Below are 22,257 nucleotides of genomic sequence, written 5' to 3' on the forward strand. Positions count from 1 at the left end.
CACACACACACACAAACACACGCACACCCACATAAACACACACTATTACGGAGAATGCCTTTTAAATATAATTTTAATGCCTGAATTTGAATTGAAATAGCAAACATGATACAGAATCTGAATTTAGAGTAGAATTAAAATAGAAATAGTATCATTTATATTCAGTTTTTTCTCCCAGTAAACATGTTATCATACATACAACACAATATTTACAGAATCATTAGACGATATTAATAATCAGTGTGGAGGAGTTTGGCGAGGTAATTAAGGCCTTGTCTACAGGCACATCCTAGCATAGAAACTGATCATGTGAAGCACTAGACGCTTCTTTAAGTCCCGGATATAATAAGCACAGAAGCGGATTTACTGTATGGAGACTGACTTCACACGCAAGTGGTGAGAGGGGTGTGGCCGAGATATGGGCGAGATACGGGCAAGCCACACAAAAATGCTCACTGTTGTGGTTCAAGTCGCAGACATCTTTCTCATTTGATAATTTAATAATTGTAGCTGGGCGCCGCCGAAAGACGACGAGTGGCGGCAGCGGTGTGAACGCAACACAGTGTTTACGGTTTACACACTTCAGCTTTAAATTCATGAAATGATTGACAGATGAGAGGGTGAGCGTCACCTCTGAGCATGGTGTGCTGATGTTTGGCTGTACAGATGAGTCGACTGATGCCATCGATCACCTGACTCTTAGAATCCACGTCCTTCTCCTTCAGTTTCTTACTGAGAAAAATCACTGAAACACACACACACACACACACAATAAACCACACATCTACAGAATATACTGAACACAACATCAGCGTATGGGCACAGGGACAGTTTATGGGATGAATGAATTTCCTCTGTTAGTGAATGATGAACTCATAATGAGGAGTTTAAATACCTTTCTTGTTCTTCTCTTTGGTGACGACGGTCATGGCCATACTGTGAGGGGCGTTCAGTTCCCTGCCGCTGGGCAGACGGCTGACCTGCAGAGAGCGAAAGTTGCTCTTCAGAGTGTTCTTCAAACACACGTCACGCTTCTCTCCTTCACGCCTCTTCTCACTCGGACACGTCCAGTAATCCACCTGCAGTCCTATCAGCTCGCCACCTGTACACAGAGAACTACACACACACACACACACACACACACACACACACACATACAGATACATGCACACACACACACACACACACACACACACACACACACACACACACACACACACACACACACACACACACACACACACACACACACGTAAACACACAAACACATGCATACAAACACACACAAACACACACACACACACAAACACATGCATGCAAACACACACAAACACACACACACACACACAAACACATGCATGCAAATACACACAGACACGTGCGTACAAACACAAAGACACACACACACACACACACGTAAACGCACAAACACATGCATGCAAACACACATATGCACACAAGCACAAACAAACACATGCATACAAACACAAACACACACATGAATACAAACACAAACACACACATGAATACAAACACACAAACAAACACATGCATACAAACAAACACACACATGCATACACACACATACACACAAACACATGCATACAAACCCACACACACACACACACACACATATGCACACACACACAAACAAACAAATACACACACACATATGCACTCACACACACAAACAAACACATGCATGCAAACACACATACACATACATACACAAACACATATGCACACAAGCACAAACAAACACATGTATACAAACACACACACACATACACACAAACACATGCATACAAACACACACACACACAAACAAACATATACACACACACACACACATATGCACACACACACAAACAAACACACACATGCATACACACACACACAAAAAAACACATGCATTCAAACACACAAATAATCACATGCATACAAACAAACACACACGCATAAAAACACACACGTACACACACAAACACATGCATGCAAACAAACACACACATGCATACACACACACACAAAAAAACACATGCATTCAAACACACAAACAATCACATGCATACAAACAAACACACACGCATAAAAACACACACGTACACACACAAACACATGCATGCAAACAAACACACACATGCATACACACACACACAAAAAAACACATGCATTCAAACACACAAACAATCACATGCATACAAACAAACACACACGCATAAAAACACACACGTACACACACAAACACATGCATGCAAACAAACACACACATGCATACACACACACACAAAAAAACACATGCATTCAAACACACAAACAATCACATGCATACAAACAAACACACACGCATAAAAACACACACGCATAAAAACACACACGTACACACACAAACACATGCATGCAAACAAACACATACACATACATACACACACAAACACATGCATACAAACACACACACACACACACACATACATACACAAACACACACACATGCAGACATTCACACACAGACACACACACACAGACACACACACACACTAAAATGAATTCAAATGTAACTTATGGCACAGCTCTCTGGAATACTTGATTGTGATTGGTCAATGGCTATATGATGTCATACCCAGCTCCAGTGAACACAGCACATGCAGACGGGGAAGGGGGAGGAGTCCCATAAATGTCTTTCCCATAGGGCGTGGCAGACTGCGGTGGAAGCGAGGGCACGATGCCCATATTACCGCCCATCGCATCATCAGAATCCACTGAGAGAACAAAAAGACAATTTAAAGCCGTCAGAATTAACACATTTATGCAAGCCATTAATTAAAAAAGTTTAACGTGTTCATTTTTTCTTAATTGTGATTAACACATTTACCGTTAATTCAATGTAAACACTGGTGTGAAGGACTGAACGTTTGTAATGTGTCCACCCGGAGTCATGACACGGACACATTACAAACACAGCGCCGCAGAGCCCTTCTAACAATAAGAGCCTACAAGCTTAGCATAGCATAGCATAACGCGGCGGTCCCATAGACATTATATGGGCGGAACACACTCTGACCGTTACAGCTGGATAGAGCGCAGCTAAATGGAACAGAACGCAACATCTTCAAAACTGAACTTCAACTGTGCACATTCTTTCTTTGAGTTGGGCAGTGAACTGTCACATAATGACAAAATATGATGCATTATATTTTGATTTTGCAATCTTATGTACATTTTGTAAAAGATTATTTTATAACAGCCCATAATAATGAATAGACAATGCTGAGTGACTACAGTCAGGTCTCCTAAGCAACCAAATTATCCTGGTTGCAAGGGAGGGTAGAGTCACATGGGGCAACCAAATTGTCTCGGTTGCTAGGGAGGGTAGAGTCACATGGGGCAAACAAATTGTCCCGGTTGCTAGGGAGGGTAGAGTCACATGGGGCAACCAAATTGGCCCGGATGCTAGGGAGGGTAGAGTCACATGGGGCAACCAAATTGGCCCAGTTGCTAGGGAGGGTAGAGTCACATGGTGTAACCAAATTGGCTCGGTTGCTAGGGAGGGTAGAGTCACATGGGGTAACCAAATTGGCCCGGTTGCTAGGGAGGGTAAAGTCACATGGGGTAACCAAATTGTCCCGGTTGCTAGGGAGGGTAGAGTCACATGGGGTAACCAAATTGTCCCGTTGCTAGGGAGGGTAGAGTCACATGGGGTAACCAAATTGTCCCGGTTGCTAGGGAGGGTAGAGTCACATGGGGTAACCAAATTGGCCCAGTTGCTAGGGAGGGTAGAGTCACATGGGGTAACCAAATTGTCCTGGTTGCTAGGGAGGGTAGAGTCACATGGGGTAACCAAATTGTCCCGGTTGCTAGGGAGGGGAGAGTCACATGGGGTAACCAAATTGTCCTGGTTGCTAGGGAGGGTAGAGTCACATGGGGTAACCAAATTGTCCTGGTTGCTAGGGAGGGTAGAGTCACATGGGGTAACCAAATTGGGCCGGTTGCTAGGGAGGGTAGAGTCACATGGGGTAACCAAATTGGGCCGGTTGCTAGGGAGGGTAGAGTCACATGGGGTAACCAAATTGGGCCGGTTGCTAGGGAGGGTAGAGTCACATGGGGTAACCAAATTGGGCCGGTTGCTAGGGAGGGTAGAGTCACATGGGGCAACCAAATTGGCCCGGTTGCTAGGGAGGGTAGAGTCACATGGTGTAACCAAATTGGCTCGGTTGCTAGGGAGGGTAGAGTCACATGGGGTAACCAAATTGGCCCGGTTGCTAGGGAGGGTAAAGTCACATGGGGTAACCAAATTGTCCCGGTTGCTAGGGAGGGTAGAGTCACATGGGGTAACCAAATTGTCCTGTTGCTAGGGAGGGTAGAGTCACATGGGGTAACCAAATTGTCCCGGTTGCTAGGGAGAGTAGAGTCACATGGGGTAACCAAATTGGCCCAGTTGCTAGGGAGGGTAGAGTCACATGGGGTAACCAAATTGTCCTGGTTGCTAGGGAGGGTAGAGTCACATGGGGTAACCAAATTGTCCCGGTTGCTAGGGAGGGGAGAGTCACATGGGGTAACCAAATTGTCCTGGTTGCTAGGGAGGGTAGAGTCACATGGGGTAACCAAATTGTCCTGGTTGCTAGGGAGGGTAGAGTCACATGGGGTAACCAAATTGGGCCGGTTGCTAGGGAGGGTAGAGTCACATGGGGTAACCAAATTGGGCCGGTTGCTAGGGAGGGTAGAGTCACATGGGGTAACCAAATTGTCCCGGTTGCTAGGGAAGGTAGAGTCATGTGGGGTAACCAAATTGTCCCGGTTGCTAGGGAAGGTAGAGTCATGTGGGGTAACCAAATTGTCCCGGTTGCTAGGGAAGGTAGAGTCACATGGGGTAACCAAATTGGGCCGGTTGCTAGGGAGGGTAGAGTCACATGGGGTAACCAAATTGACCCGGTTGCTAGGGAGGGTAGAGTCACATGGGGTAACCAAATTGTCCCGGTTGCTAGGGAAGGTAGAGTCATGTGGGGTAACCAAATTGTCCCAGTTGCTAGGGAAGGTAGAGTCATGTGGGGTAACCAAATTGTCCCGGTTGCTAGGGAAGGTAGAGTCACATGGGGTAACCAAATTGGGCCGGTTGCTAGGGAGGGTAGAGTCACATGGGGTAACCAAATTGACCCGGTTGCTAGGGAGGGTAAAGTCACATGGGGTAACCAAATTGTCCCGTTGCTAGGGAGGGTAGAGTCACATGGGGTAACCAAATTGTCCCGTTGCTAGGGAGGGTAGAGTCACATGGGGTAACCAAATTGTCCCGGTTGCTAGGGAGGGTAGAGTCACATGGGGTAACCAAATTGGCCCAGTTGCTAGGGAGGGTAGAGTCACATGGGGTAACCAAATTGTCCTGGTTGCTAGGGAGGGTAGAGTCACATGGGGTAACCAAATTGTCCCGGTTGCTAGGGAGGGGAGAGTCACATGGGGTAACCTCCTCGTGGTGGTGATTAGTGGTTCTCTCAATGGGGCGTGTGGTGAGTTGTGTGTGGATCGTGGAGAGTAGCATGAGTCTCCACATGCTGTGAGTCTCTGTGGTGTCATGCACAACGAGTCACGTGATCAGATGCACGGATTGACGGTCTCAGACGTGGAGGCAACTGATACTTGTCCTCCACCACCCGGATTGAGGCGAATAACCGCGCCACCATGAGGACCTACTAAGTAGTGGGAATTGGGGAGAAAAGGAACTGGAACAACAAGATGAATCAAAATTTGATTCCTCGTGACATGACCCCTTATATGTCTAGACCCTCATAGAATCTGTGCATAGAATTCTGGAATACAGTAAAACATGAATAGCTGATAGCATTAACATAAGCATTAATAAACATGCAGAGGACGTGTAGTATTACTGTATGTGCCGGATTATATGTGACCCAGAAACACTCACGAGTCGATGCGCTGACTCGCCTGCGGCCGCAACACACATCATGACTATAAATGCCACACGCTGTAAAATCTATTTATATTGAGAGAATGAGAGCGTAAAACACGCCATATACACATGCATCAGAGACGTGACCTCATTTCCTGTGGCCTTCTGCTCCACATCATACACTAAGAAACACTCAAACCATAAACCCACGAGTACTGGACTCACTCGTGTCACTGTCATTTCCAAACATCAAACGCAGATCATCTGCTTCTATGTTCCCGTTCACATGTGACAGTGTGTCATATTGTGTCTCACCTGATGTTGAGAGACTGTGTTCCACGATCCCCACCTTCACCACCTGAAAACACAACATGCTTCAGTCTCACAGTCACATGATCACATCAGATTGACGTGATTTTAGAGTTCTGGAGTCTTACCCCGATAAATGGCACAAACTTTTGGCAAGAGTCTTCATCCGGACTAGAGAGACAGACAGACAGACAGACAGACAGACAGACAATAAATGTTCCAGCAGACACTGTAATGTCCATCTCAGCAAATAAACACGTGTCAGTGAAATGAAGGGTGTCTTTGTAGGGATGATGATGATAAATCACAAAATGACGACTGAAACTGAACGCTCAAAGACTCCAGGAGAGGAAAGGATGATTTTTAGGACACTTTTACAGTTTGATGTGTACACGAATGACACCGTCCGTCTGTCTATCTATCTATCATTTGTCTGTCTGTCTGTCTATCTATCTATCTGTCTATCTATCTATCTATCTATCTATCTATCTATCATCTGTCTATCTATCTATCTGTCTATCTATCCATCTATCTATCTATCTATCTATCTATCTGTCTATCTATCTATCTATCTGTCTATCTATCTATCTATCTATCTGTCTATCTATCTATCTATCATCTGTCTATCTATCTATCTGTCTATCTATCTGTCTATCTATCTGTCTATCTATCATCTGTCTATCTATCTATCTATCATCTGTCTATCTATCTATCTGTCTGTCGGTCTGTCTATCTATCTATCATCTGTCTATCTATCTATCATCTGTCTGTCTGTCTGTCTATCTATCTATCTATCATCTGTCTATCTATCTATCATCTGTCTGTCTGTCTGTCTGTCTATCTATCTATCATCTGTCTATCTATCTGTCTGTCGGTCTGTCTATCTATCTATCATCTGTCTGTCTGTCTGTCTGTCTATCTATCTATCTATCATCTGTCTATCTATCATCTGTCTGTCTGTCTGTCTATGTATCTATCATCTGTCTATCTATCTGTCTGTAGGTCTGTCTGTCTATTTATCTATCTATCTGTCTGTCTATCTATCTGTCTATCTATCTGTCTGTCTATCTATCTATCTGTCTATCTATCTGTCTGTCTATCTATCTATCTATCTATCATCTGTCTATCTATCTGTCTGTCTATCTATCTGTCTATCTATCTATCATCTGTCTATCTATCTATCATCTGTCTATCTATCTGTCTGTAGGTCTGTCTGTCTATTTATCTATCTATCTGTCTGTCTATCTATCTGTCTATCTATCTGTCTGTCTATCTATCTATCTGTCTATCTATCTGTCTGTCTATCTATCTGTCTATCTATCTATCTATCTATCATCTGTCTATCTATCTGTCTATCTATCTATCTATCATCTGTCTATCTATCTATCATCTGTCTGTCTGTCTGTCTGTCTGTCTGTCTGTCTATCTATCTATCTATCTATCTGTCTGTCTGTCTGTCTATCTATCTATCATCTGTCTGTCTGTCTGTCTGTCTGTCTATCTATCTATCTGTCTGTCGGTCTGTCTGTCTGTCTGTCTATCTATCTATCTATCTATCCATCCGTCTGTCTGTCTGTCTATCTATCTATCATCTGTCTGTCTGTCTGTCTGTCTATCTATCTATCTGTCTGTCGGTCTGTCTGTCTATTTATCAAATGTATGGATATATGTATATACAGTATATATTATCTTATCTTGCTCTTAGCAGTTTTGTGAATAAGTTTGACAGTTTTTCTCAATGGCTTTGGCTCATTTTTTGTTCTTAACATTCTCTAAACTGTAACCGCAATTGTCAAAACATGTCTGAAAAATGTAGTAACTCACCCAAAACTTTTCATTCATGCTTCAAAACCGAATTATTGTGTCAGTAAATTGGCCAATGCCACCAAAATGAAAAGTGTTTTTGTCATCGTGTGAGCCGTATCTATCAAAATGTTTAGATGTTTTTTTCAGCATGGCATTCAACCCTGGAAATGTTTGTTATATACAAATGTCATTTGTGTTCTACAGTTTTTGTTGACACTGACTGCTTATTGTCCTGTACTATAGAGTTCTGTCTAGCTGAATGTTATTGTGTATCACACAGAGCTTTTGAGATACCGATTCAACAGTAGGTAAAAGTTTACTGGGGAAAGTCAATACTGTAGAATACTGTAGAATACTGTGGTACACAGAAAAATGAGATGCACATTTGTATAATTAGAGTAAATTTATTTTCATAGCAATGTGTTACATGTAAACAGACAATTCACATATGCATGTCCATTGTAAAGTCATATAGTGAACAGAAAATGGCCACAAAATGACAATGCAACAATGAAAAAACATTCCATGTCATATTTCTGGAATATACATGTATGCCTGACAGATTTTGATAACTGAATGGATCATTTTGCCATTCTCATTCGAGAACTGAGCCGAAGCGATTGAGAAAAACTGTAGGCAAAACCTCCAGGAAAGTCGTTCTCTTTGGAGAACGACTTGGGAAATCTGTGTGAATATGGGCCCAGGAGTGCAGGAGATATTATCAGCTCCTTCAAACTGAAAAGCTATATGTTTGTCTCCAAACAGTTCTTTCCTTGAATGTGTCACATTTACAGACTAATGAGTTGAACTGACACATTCAACATTCAAACAATCATCTTCATCATCATCATCATCATCATCATCATCTCTCTCTCTCTGATTCATTACTGTTCAGGTAAAAATCTAATTCACTGACAATTAGACACTTAATCACTTGCAGTCACATATTAATAAATAAAATGTAATTTTCAACAAGTTACATGGGCAACATTTAAAATCACCTTTTGAAGAGGATGAGTACTGTATCTCATTAAGATATTACTGATGTCATGTAAAAAGACAATTAGCAGGAATTAACTGCTTTATATGGACAATGAAAATAAATCTGTTGCATGGAAGAGCTCATATGTAAGTCTTTAAAATAATTGAATTGTTATAAATTCATTAATAAAAATAAGGAGACCCACTGAACATTGTGCTCAATGCTATACATTTATGTAAAAGGCAGAGCAGACATGTTTTTTGTTTATTCATATTGTTTCAGGTTTTAATTATATATATATTTGCAGTAAACAGTCTATGAAATTAATTTAAATATGTTCTGTTACTATGGCTACATTTGTTTTTTCAATAAGGACTGTGAACAGCGTGAAGTCAAAGTTCAGCATGAATCACCACAAGACACAAATGAGATCTGAGCGATGAACCCATGTGACAGTGGTCAGGAAATGGAGAACCAATCAAAAGTAGAGATGAGCAGAGGTCAGAGGTCATATACCTGATGTAAAAATCAAAATACAAACTTCTCTTCCTTGGAATGCAAACAAAAGATGAGAAAAAACGAGTTAATAACAATAATAATAATAATAATAAATATAGCTGCAAGCAGCAATTGTCGGGTTCAAGCCTTTTAAGAAGTTTAAAGTATGTAAAAAAAGTTATGTATTTGTACATGTATATGTACTTTGTAAGTTCCTGATTTTGCAAACTGGTTAAATATGACTCTGATGTCTTGTGTTCAACGATTCTGAAACAGTATAATTGTTATGGGTGTCATTTTTAAGTGTTATAAATCCACAAAGCACCCAATCTCAAAAAATATTTATTTTAGAAATTATAGGCTTTTTGATACACTTGGTCAAACCCACATGATAAATGCAACCCCTAAATAACTAAATAAATAACTAAAATTCAAATTTTATTTGATAAATATTGACCTAGGGAGTCCTAGATGTAGTTCACAATCGCTGTTAACATTGGATAATATACAATACTTTCCACACCATTTATACAGCCATTTTGCTGAAATTTGATTGGCTGCTGGAGTCATACTGTAGCTTTTGGCCCCTGCAAGAAGCATACCAATTTTCAACTTCATTGATAATACAGTTGCGGAGTTATGAGCATTTTTTTGTTGTAGCGCCCCCTATAGGCACATTTTTAGTGATTTTGCGTGCATCCTCAGAATGTACTTTTGTCTATGTGTATCTAGTTTCGTAACATTTGGCCTTTTCGTTTGGTAGATATTGGCCAATACGTACAAAAATGGATGACGCCTGACCAATTAGTTGGCTTATATCTTCCTAACGCTTCGACGAATCCAAATTAATTTGAAAATATTTTGTTAGGAGGGTTCATAGTAGACACACACCAATTTTCATGCAAATCAGACATAGGGCCTAGGAGGAGTACGGAAAAGTCGTTTTTTTTAATTATGCAAATTAGCGCAAACACTTTTTGAATGAAATGAAATCGGAGATATACGTTTTGCTCGTCTTGGGCCAAGGAGTCCAATGATGTTAGATACATGAGTGTGCAACAAACCTTTTGGGAGTTATTGGCCAAAACGTAAACATGAGCACAATGGCGCCACCTTGAGGCCGATCGGGCCTTCCCTCAAAGTTTCAGCTCTCTACAGCTTCTACGCTTTGATCAGTTTTAGGGCAGAATAATGATAATAATAATAAATCCTTACAATTACAATAGGGTTTGAATCCCTAATAATAATAATAATAATAATAGAGGCTGTAAAGCACTTTGCAGAATATAAAAATTAGACCATAAAAACGGAGGAAAGATTGGGCAAACCAAATAATAAATACATAAAAAACAAGTAAAAGAAAAGCTGCTGCTCTAAAAAAAATCACATTAAATTAATTTACCATCAGTTTGATTTGTGTGGAATCACTCAGAGTTAATTATAAATGAGTTCATTTCACACTCTTGTGTTGTTTTAGTATATTATATTATATTTACATGTATGCATTTGGCAGATGCTTTTATCCAAAGCGACTTACAGTGCACTTATTACAGGGACAATCCCCCCGGAGCAACCTGGAGTTAAGTGTCTTACTCAAGGACACAATGGTGGTGACTGTGGGGATCGAACCAGCAACCTTCTGAGTACCAATGTATTATACAGAGCACTTATTACAGGGACAATCCCCCCGGAGCAACCTGGAGTTAAGTGTCTTACTCAAGGACACAATGGTGGTGACTGTGGGGATCGAACCAGCAACCTTCTGAGTACCAATGTATTATACAGAGCACTTATTACAGGGACAATCCCCCCGGAGCAACCTGGAGTTAAGTGTCTTACTCAAGAACACAATGGTGGTGACTGTGGGGATCAACCGAACCATGTAATACAGACCTTACTGGATGATAACCAGTGGTACTGGATGTGACTTTAGCCCAGCTATGTGCTAGCCCACCACCACCACTCAGTCAGACCAAACAATGAGTGTGGATTACAGTTTACACAATGAGCCCAGACAGAATCCAGCACAGTGTTCAAGAAGACAACGCATTAAAAGGAGGTGTGATTTGAATATGTTTCACAAAGCAGTTTGTGACATTCATCAGGATAAGAGAAGACATGATGCTATTAGCACAAGTTTCAAGAGTCACACACACACACACACACACACACACACACACACACACACACACACACACTCACACACACACACACTCAAACACACACACACACACACACACACACACACACTCAAACACACACACACACACACACACACACTCAAAAACACACACACACACACACACACAGACACACACACTCAAACACACACACACACACACACACACACACACACACACACACACACACACACACACACACACACACACACACACACACACACACACACACACACTCAAAACACACACACACACACACACACACACACACTCACACACACACACACACTCACTCACACACAGACACACACTCACACACACACACACACACACACACACACACACACACTCACACACACACACACACACTCTTGTGTTTCCATGTTTTATGGGGACTTTCCATAGACATAATGGTTTTTATACTGTACAAACTTTATATTCTATCCCCTAAACCTAACCCTACCCCTAAACCTAACCCTCACAGAAAACTTTCTGCATTTTTACATTTTCAAAAAACATTTACATTTACATGTATGCATTTGGCAGATGCTTTTATCCAAAGCGACTTACAGTGCACTTATTACAGGGACAATCCCCCCGGAGCAACCTGGAGTTAAGTGCCTTACTCAAGGACACAATGGTGGTGACTGTGGGGTTAGAACCTTTGACCTTCTGATTAACAGCCCTGTGCTTTAACCACTACGCCACCACCACACCAATAAAAACATAATTTAGTATGATTTATAAGCTGTTTTCCACAAATGTCCCCACAAGGTCAAACATTTCGGGTTTTACTATCCTTATGGGGACATTTGGTCCCCACAAAGTGATAAATACACACTCACACACACACTCACACACACACACACACACACACACACGTACCTCTTCTGTCGGTAGGTGAGCATGGCTTCAGAGATGGGGAACTGATGAGAGACGTTTGCACCTGCCAGATACTGAACGATCCGTCCTGCCACATCAACACTGTCTGTACAGACACACAAACACACACAATACACATCAGTGTTTATCTGCCAGTATGTAGGGTCCAAAATGGGGAAAACGAGAGGCGGTGGAACATGTTGTTACATCAGCGAAAGGTTTTGCTCAGACGTAACAGCACAGAAGAAGATGCACTGTCCTAATTTGGAAGCACTCTTTAATAACTGTTAGCCTTTCTACTCGTAGCGGGAATTCTCCTCATTCATTCCGGTGAGTTTTTATATCCCACCACAAGCATGCGTGAACGCAGCATCACAGACACGGAGCAACAACACCCAGACTCACTTATCATAATTCTGGGAAATTTTAAAAGAGCAAACCTCACCCGTGAACTGCCCAAATACAAACAACACATCACATAACCCACTAGAGAAAGAAATTGTAAAGCGGTTAGGGGAAAGGAGGAGGTGAGAACAGGCTTGATGACATAAATAATAGTTTAATGAAGAACTAAACAAAAATACAAACACACACAGGTGTCGGACAGCTGCCCGTAAATATCTCTCTCTGTCGCACTACCATCTTCGGTCGGCCTTTATCCCTTGATTAGCCTGATTAGGGGCCGGATGTGCAGAATCACGACCCGGCTCCGCCCTCCCACATTCCTCCCTCATTCTCTCAGGCCAGGAAGCCCCCGGCATGACATCTCAGAGGGGCGTGCCTTCCGCCCCGTCTGCCGGCAGGTCATCCCTGTCTACCTGGATCAGGGGAGGGGACACCTACACGCCGTAGCGGCGATAGGAGGTGGGAGAGAGAGAGAAAATAAACCACTTACACGCCGGTTCTCCGATACGCCGTAGCTTGGTCCTCGGCCACTCCTCCAACTTCCAATGGACGACAGCCGTGACTCCCCGGATGGATAGGAGGCAGTCTTTCGGCCCCAGGCGGACGGAAAGCCCTGCCGCGTTCTCGGGAAACAGAAGGGGTCTCCCCCGCCCCTGGCAGCGGTTCTCCTGCTCCAGGCAGACAGCCAGAAGCCCCTCCCCGGTCGGCGGTCTCAGACCCCACCACGTTTCAGCGGCTGGTAGGGGTCTCCTCCGCCCCTGGCAGCGGCCCTGACTGCTCCAGGTGGTCGGTTAGAAGCCCCTTCTCCCTTCGAAGTCGCCAGCCAATCCGTCCGCTCTCAGGCAGCCGGGCTCCTCCGTCCTCCGGCAGATAGCCACGGCTGCTCCATTGGGGTGGATGGTAGTGGCGAGGACTCTACCGTCTCCAGTCAGCATTTATCCCTCTCAGAGGCTTGATTAGCCTTATTAGGGGCCGGATGTGCAGAATCAAAACCCGGCCCTGCCCTCCGCCCTACCACCGAAATATATTGGATCACTGCTACACAACAATAAAGGATGCAGATCACTCTGTCCCACGTGCAGCTTTGGGACTCTCTGATCACTGTCTGGTTAATCTGCTTCCAACCTACAGGCAGAAACTAAACTCTGCTAAACCTGTAATAAAAACTGTAAAGAATTGGACCAATGAAGCAGAGCTGGAACTACAAGCCTGCTTTAACTGCACTGATTGGAGTGTTTATGAAGCTGCATCCACAGACCTGGACGAGCTCACAGATACTGTGACATCATACATCAGTTTCTGTGAGGATATGTGCATCCCTACTATTTATACTATCTATGTCTATTTATACTCTTACCTTGTTTTCTAATCTGTGTCTCACTGTAATATTCTGTGTGCACTTCCTTGTGTACGTGAGAACACTTGGCAAAGAAGCTCATTCTGATTCTGAAATGAACGTTTAGTCTCTCAGTACCTGTGGTTGGAGGTTCTGTCCGGCAGAACAGCTCTCTCCACGATGGCTCCATGAACATACTGTTGAATTTACTGTCGAACGATGACACGTACTTCGCAAGCGGATGAGAGCCTTCAGAACAGATAAAAGAAGCTTCAGTCTTCACGAACATCACGATCACAATAATCAAGTATTTTTTGCTCATAAAAAAACTTTTGGTATTGTTTGAAAGCTTATAATCTCTACTTTCACATGCATGTAAACATTATGACCAAAAACTGAACAAGTGCTTTGAAATATAAAGATAAATGAGATAATTTAGAGAAAAAATGTGCACTGTACTCTCATCAAATATTCATGTGTCATATGTCGTTGGAAAGCTCTTAATGAGTAAAATACAACCAGCATATTTGTTTTACTCACAGATAAAAATATAGCGAGTAACAGCTAAATATATGTCTTTAACTATTATGTTGGTGTTGATTATAAGCTGAGATAAATTCACGAAACATAAACGGAACATAAAATATCTGTGAGAGTCTGTGATTATCTTTCAATGGAGTCCACACACAAGATAATCAGATGTATAGATCATTAGATAATCCACATGAAGCACAATGTTACATATGACCACCAGGAGATGGCGCCAAATACACGACACAGACTCAATGATGACTCAAATGACACAGAATGAAACTCATTCTGTGAAATCTCATGACTAAAATCATGTGTGCATGCTATGCAAACCTTTAGTCATTGTTGTGTTTGCATGTGTAATTAGTTCTTATGTACAGTTATTATCTTTTATTTGTTTGGAGATGTTTTTGGACACTATGATCAATTATATTTGTAATGTTGGAACTTTTGATTGATTTGTCGTATCTTCTCAGATACAGTCGACATGATTGGGAATAAAACAAAAGCAGTTTTTCGGAGCCACTTTATTTACTCCCAGAGATATAAAATGTCAAATCAGAAAAATAACACAAAAAAGTAAATTTTTGGCAAAAAAAATTTGTGTGTGATTTTTTAATAGTTTCTTAGTTTGAGAGTCTTAGAATGAGAGTCTCAAATCATCATCTATACCATTATCAAATTTAAAAAGTTTTCTTTACAATGTTACCAAACACTAGACCATCCTTGATTTTATTTTTTTAATTATAATCCTTTAATTTGGGTATGCCACTGAAACAGGAAATCTTCAGAGCTTAAAGGGTTAAACGGTAAATACTCACCAATGGGGATGACAAGGAAGCGAATGTAGCTCAGCCAATCAGGCGTCTTATTGGCGAGTTGATCCACGAAGAGGCGCAGTACAGTACTGAGATAACTCTGATCGCCCGCCACTGCCACCTTGACGGTGGGTGGAGTCTGAGCGTTACAGTTACAGCTGTCAGAGAGTCACATGACACAGATCAATCATATATAAGGAACATTGTCTTTATATATATCTGCTGTTGGAATGATACTGTATGTGACAGTGAGAGATTTACACTGATTCAGATGTCTGCGGTTATACACACACTGTATATATGTGTGTGTGTGTGTGTGTGTGTGTGTGTGTGTGTGTGTGTGTGTGTGTGTGTGTGTGTGTGTGTGTGTGTGTGTGTGTACTCACAATCTCTGAATGCGTGTGATGATGGTGTTAAATGCAGCCTGAACATCAGCAGCCGAACAGGTGGACACGATGGGCTGAGACTGTTTCTGAAGAACTTCTGCTACATACTACAAGACACACATAATTATCACAAGGATGCCACCGCCCCTTGCACCACGAACCCAGGAGGGGAGCGCGTGTGGCCTCCTGGGCCCTTCCTTGCACACTTCCAAGAAGTGGAAAATTCCCCTTGGCTTTGATTACATTCCCCTTGGACACTTATGGGCATATTATGTTTCTTATTATCACCCCCCCCCCATCGCCCCAATTTGTAACGCCCAATTCCCAATGTGCTCTAAGTCCTCGTGGTGGCGTAGTGACTCGCCTCAATCCGGGTGGTGGAGGACGAATCTCAGTTGCCTTCACGTCTGACACCGTCAATCCGCGCATCTTATCACGTGACTTGTTGAGCGTGTTACCATGGAGACGTGTGGAGGCTTCACGCTATTCTCTGCAACATCCGCGCACAACTCACCACACGCCCCACCGAGAGCGAGAACCACAATATAGCGACCACGAGGAGGTTACCCCATGTGACTCTACCCTCCCTAGCAACCGGGCCAATTTGGTTGCTAAGGAGACCCGACTGGAGTCACTCAGCACGCCCTGGATTCAAACTCACGACTCCAGGTGTGCTAGTCAGCGTCAGTACACACAATACAAAACACACACACAAACTCACACACAAACACACATGTGTGCACACACACAAACACACACATGTACACACACACAAACACACACACACACACAAACACACACGTATACACACATGTACACACAAACACACATACAAACACACGTGTACAAACACGCACACACACACACACAAAGACACACATGTACACACACAAACACACACATACAAACACACGTGTACACATGCACACACACACACACAGACACACGTGTACACACAAACACAGACAAACACACACGTCTACAAACGCACACACACACATACACGTACACACACACAAACACACACACACATACAAACACATATGCGTACACACACACACGCACACAAAGACACACATGTACACACACACACAAACACACACACACATACAAACACACGTGTACACACGCACAAACACAAACACACACACACAAAGACACGTGTACACACACACACACAAAGACACACATGTACACACACACACACACAGACACACACAAAGACACACATGTATACACACACACACACACAGTGTACGCACCTGTCCCTGCCAGTCATGTGTATTGATCAGGATGATATTTTCTGGAAGTCTCTCATCAGAGATCAATATCTGATTCAGTTGATCATAAACTGATTTACGGGGCACCTGAAAAACACAACACACATGTAAATATCACAGACACTAGTCAAAACTGATTTCTGTCTGTCAAAGTGTGTCCTTTTCAAAAGTTTCTGTTTCAGGTACCAAATGACTTTATATAATTTGTAATCCAGAGCAAAACTTCTCATGAGCGATCAGCAGAAATCATGTCAATCATGTCGACTGTATCTGTGAATAATTTTGTTTTGATACGACAAATCAATCAAAAGTTACAACATTACAAATATAATTGATCATAGTGTCCAAAAACATCTCCAAACAAATAAAAGATAATAATTGTACATAAGAACTAATTACACATGCAAACACAACAATGACTAAAGGTTTGCATAGCATGCACACATGATTTTAGTCATGAGACAATGTTTTTATAAATGATAAAAACAGAACTTCTGATTTATCTGCAAATTTTAAAGCACTTGTTGAGTTTTGCTCATAATGTCTCACATGCATTGGACAGTACAGCTTATAAGCTTTCAAACGACACATATTTAGTGTTGGTCAAGACTGCAGTTAATAGGTTTAGGCATGGGCGACATTCCCCATTCAAGTAGATAACAGCTGCACTTTTATGCTGCTTGTTTACATAGAAAGTAGCTGCCCAAGCGTGTACTGACATGCTAAAAATACTTTGTTAACCTTGTGGAGGGTTTGGAAGCGCTCTGATGTACCTGTGCGGTGAATCGGGCGTCTGGTGAATATTCACTGTCCACGCTGGTCGTACGGTTGCTCTGAGCTCGTGAATTCTGCCGGTCCTTCATGGTTGTGCCGTGCGCTCGCAGTGGGACCCTGTTCTCAGCTTTACTGCAGGTCAGAAACACAAAGTGATGCTTAGCGCTGCACCGTCCACTCACATCTCAGAGAATGAAAAACACATCAGCGAATCGTTCACGTTCTGATGTAACTGTTGTGAGGTGTACCTGGGACTCGTGTGGTTTTGTGAATCAGTCTTGCAGAGTTTTCCAGCAGAGCTGTTCTCCAAACCAACCGACACATCTCCCGTTACTATCCCATGATGCTTTGCATCCATTTCCTGCACAAACACACAGAAGAATGAAGGCATTACTGAATGAATATGTGGTCACCACCGGGAACGAGTTTTGAAGTGTGTGGGGGGTCCGCAAACTGGGCTGGTTGTGATGTCATCACAACAACATTCTGCAGTCAATATATATATATATATAATTAATATGGCCAATTTGTACCAAACCAGCTTCCAAGATTGTCAAAATCACAGTGACTGACTAATTATTTATTTATTATTATATATTGGGGGTTATAGTTATGTTTTCAGTTCTGTTTAATGTTTATTATGTCGTTTTATGTTATGACATGGGTTTATTTTTTAGTTCAAGTAGTGTTCCTTTCAGTTGGGTGTGAAACTGTTATGGTGCGTTCACATACAACGTGAATCAAATGTTCGCCTTGCATTGCTCGCGCGAGTTTGACCGCTGGATTATAAATGTGTGTTTAAACTCGCGTTCGCGCCAGTAACGCGACCTCGCGAGTATTCCCGCTTCTCTTCCGGAAAAGGATAGGAGGCGGGGCTTCTACGACTTGGTTCATAGTAAAGTTCAACCAATAGCTGGAATCACGTAGACGCGCATATTTACCGAACTTACCAGGTCGTCCAACTTCCTCGTGCACTTTCCTCCAAGCTATGTCTTTTATCGTCCGGTCTCTGCACATGTATGACGTTGTGTCATGTATGACACACCGCTGCAACAATTGTTTCATCCATTTTTCCAGATTTCTTCTGCTACTACATCAGTACGTCAGTGACATCCGGACAATCTCAATGCTGACAGGCTTTCGCGACAACGCGTCATGCTAATTAAGTGATTTTGCGCGTTCGAGTCGTGCCATTTGCTTCATTCGCGTCTATTTGCATCGACTTTGTATGTAATCGTGCTGCACGAAACGCTCACTTCGTGTTGTATATAAACGCACAATTATAAAGCGTTCACATACAACGCAAATAAAATGTTCGCCTCGCATTGCTCGCATGAGCTTGACCACTGGATTATAAAATTTGTGTTTAAACTGGCATTTGCGCCAGTAACAGGAGGAGGGCTTCTACGACTTGGTTCATAGTAAAGTTCAACCAATAGCTGGAATCAAGTAAACACGCATATTTTCAGAACTTCCTCGCTCACGTTCCTCCAAGCGACATCTTTTTTCGTCTGGTCTCTGTACACGTATGACGTTGTGTCATGTATGACACTGCTGCAACAGATTTCTTCTGCTACTACGTCAAGTAGGCGTCATGCGAATTTCTCGCGAATTTCAAGCGAATATGCAAATTAAGCGTTTTCATGTGTTCGAGTCACGTCATTCGGTTCATTCATGCCTATTCGCATCTTTGGATTGACTTTGTATGTAATCGCACAGCGCGAAACGCTCAATTCGCGTTATGGTGCGTTCAAATACAACGCGAAGAAATTATTTCCAGATTCTGCAACTACGTCAGTATGTCAGTGACATCCGGACACTGATAGTCAATCACGTGAATTGTCACGTCTATTCGCATCTTTGCATCGACTTTGTATGTAATCATGCCATGTGGAACGCATGCTTCGCGCTGTATGTGAACGCACCATTAGAGGTAAAGATGTCAAAATCTACACTTTTTAGAGCTCTGACTTAAATTGTTTCTAAGTGCTCGAAACTCCACACATTGGTTCGAATTGATTAGTAAAGGTTTCGAAGCTTTAAGAAGCTAATTTTGAGAGCGCTCATTACTAGTTTAGGTTAACCAGAGCCTGGACTATTGATTGCTTGAGCGAGACATCAGTTTGATCTTTGTTGTCTATCAGGAAAGCAATGACTCAAAGCAGCTAGTTGTAATTTCTATTCAGTCAATCCCCACGCTATACTGCTTTTAATGCGTGCAGCACAAGTGCGCATATTTTCATGTCAGCCGAAGTTCAGGTCCGACGCCCCTTGTAGTCACCCTGAACGGTCATTGTGTAAAAAAAAGAGTTCAAAGTTTTTCCTTTTGTGTTCCACAGAAACAACAACAATGTACGAGTCTGAAACAACATGAGAGTGAGTAAATAATGACAGAAATGTCATGTTTAGATGAATGATCCCTTTAATGTCTATTTGAGTTTTCAGGTAATGAGGTGTGAAGGTTTGAGAACACATGAAAAAGATTGAAGCTGCATGAAGCGCTTCATCAGCTGCGAGTAACGCCAACAGTAAAGGTCAGAGGTCACAGCAGGTGGTGGCTCATTTCCTCGCAGTCTGAATAATGTATGAAACTCACAGGGAGAGAAAGGTCACGAGAGGAGACATGCAGGGCCGAGAAAGAGACCGTTATTAACATCCGTCTCGCTAAATACAGGTGCAAAAAGATTTGCGATCGGATCACTCAAAGTCCACGTTCCCGTTACAGTGTGAATGTGTCCAAACGGAAATGACGTCATCCCTGGTGGATGTTTAACGAGGCTGTGAAGAAGCGGGTGTTCTTTAACAATGAACATGAGAAACAGGAAGTACACTATTTAGCACGACACATTCAGTGTCTGTCTGAATTACTAAATAACATTTGACAAAATCCTCATGACAAAATTTGAGTTCACTTATAAGTTTATATTTATTTATAAGTTATAAGATGTGTGTACAGACCGATTGTTTCACTTTTAACTGACTATAAAACAATTCCAGTGGGTCAGAAGTTTACACACACTAAGTTAACTGTGCCTTTAAGCAGCTTGGAAAATTCCAGAACATGATGTCAAGCCTTTAGACAATTAGCCAATTAGCTTCTGATAGGAGGTGTACTGAATTGGAGGTGTACCTGTGGATGCATTTTAAGGCTTATCTTTAATCTCAGTCCCTCTTTGCTTGACATCATGAGATAATCAAAAGAAATCAGGCAAGACCTCAGAAACTAAATTGTGGACCTCCACAAGTCTGGTTCATCCTTGGGAGCAATTCCCAAACCCCTGAAGGCACCACGTTCATCTGTACAATCAATAGTACACAAGTATAAACACCATGTGACCACACAGTCATCATACTGCTCAGGAAGGAGACGCATTCTGTCTCCTAGAGATGAACGTAGTTTGTGTGAAAAGTGCAAATCAATCCCAGAACAACAGCAAAGGACCTTGTGAAGATGCTGGAGGAAACAGGTGGACGAGTATCTAGATCCACAGCAAAACCAGTCCTATATGGACATCACCTGAAAGGCTCAGCAAGGAAGAAGCCGCTGCTCCAAAACCACCATAAACAAGCCAGACTACAGTTTGCAAGTGCACATGGGGACAAAGATCTGACTTTTGACTTATTGTGTCCTCTGGTCTGATGACACAATATTGAACTGTTTGGCCATAATGACCATCGTTATGTTTGGAGGGAAAAGGGTGAAGAACAGCATCCCAACCGTGAAGCATGGGGGTGCAGCATCATGTTGTGGGGGTGCTTTGCTGCAGGAGGGACGGGTGCACTTCACTAAATAGATGATGACATCATGAGGAAGGAACATTATGTGGATATATTGAAGCAACATCTCAAGACATCAGACAGGAAGTTAAAGCTCGGTCACAAATGGGTCTTCCAAATGGACAATGACCCCAAGCACACCTCCAGAGTTGTGGCTAAATAGCTTAAAGACAACAAAGTCAAAGTATTGGTGTGGTCATCACAAAGTCCTGACCTCAATCCCATAGAACAAACCTGACTCAGTTACTCCAGTTCTGTCTGGAGGAACGGGACAAAATTCCAGCAACTTATTGGGAGAAGCTTGTGGAAGGCTACCCAAAACATTTGACCCAATTAAACAATTTAAAGGCAATGCTGCCAAATACTGACAAAGTGTATGTAAACCTCTGATCCA

The 22,257-nt window shown here is 42.4% G+C and overlaps 1 protein-coding gene across 1 annotated transcript in view; it reads right to left on the reverse strand.

Annotated features, from left to right (window-relative positions):
* The window catches only part of zmp:0000000755 (phosphofurin acidic cluster sorting protein 1), a 90,152-nt gene that overhangs the window by 2,815 nt on the left and 65,080 nt on the right, over positions 1-22,257 (reverse strand). The window contains exons 12-23 of the mRNA XM_052151211.1: positions 18,335-18,447; positions 18,086-18,218; positions 17,295-17,399; positions 16,033-16,139; positions 15,650-15,804; positions 14,436-14,546; positions 12,560-12,662; positions 6,337-6,379; positions 6,215-6,257; positions 2,621-2,759; positions 896-1,116; positions 632-745 (exon numbers count right to left, since the gene is read on the reverse strand). Coding sequence (XP_052007171.1) covers positions 632-745; positions 896-1,116; positions 2,621-2,759; positions 6,215-6,257; positions 6,337-6,379; positions 12,560-12,662; positions 14,436-14,546; positions 15,650-15,804; positions 16,033-16,139; positions 17,295-17,399; positions 18,086-18,218; positions 18,335-18,447 — 1,387 coding nt within the window. The remainder of the gene's footprint in view (positions 1-631; positions 746-895; positions 1,117-2,620; positions 2,760-6,214; positions 6,258-6,336; positions 6,380-12,559; positions 12,663-14,435; positions 14,547-15,649; positions 15,805-16,032; positions 16,140-17,294; positions 17,400-18,085; positions 18,219-18,334; positions 18,448-22,257) is intronic.

This window comes from Xyrauchen texanus, chromosome 20 (assembly GCF_025860055.1).
Source record: "Xyrauchen texanus isolate HMW12.3.18 chromosome 20, RBS_HiC_50CHRs, whole genome shotgun sequence".
NCBI lineage: Eukaryota > Metazoa > Chordata > Actinopteri > Cypriniformes > Catostomidae > Xyrauchen > Xyrauchen texanus.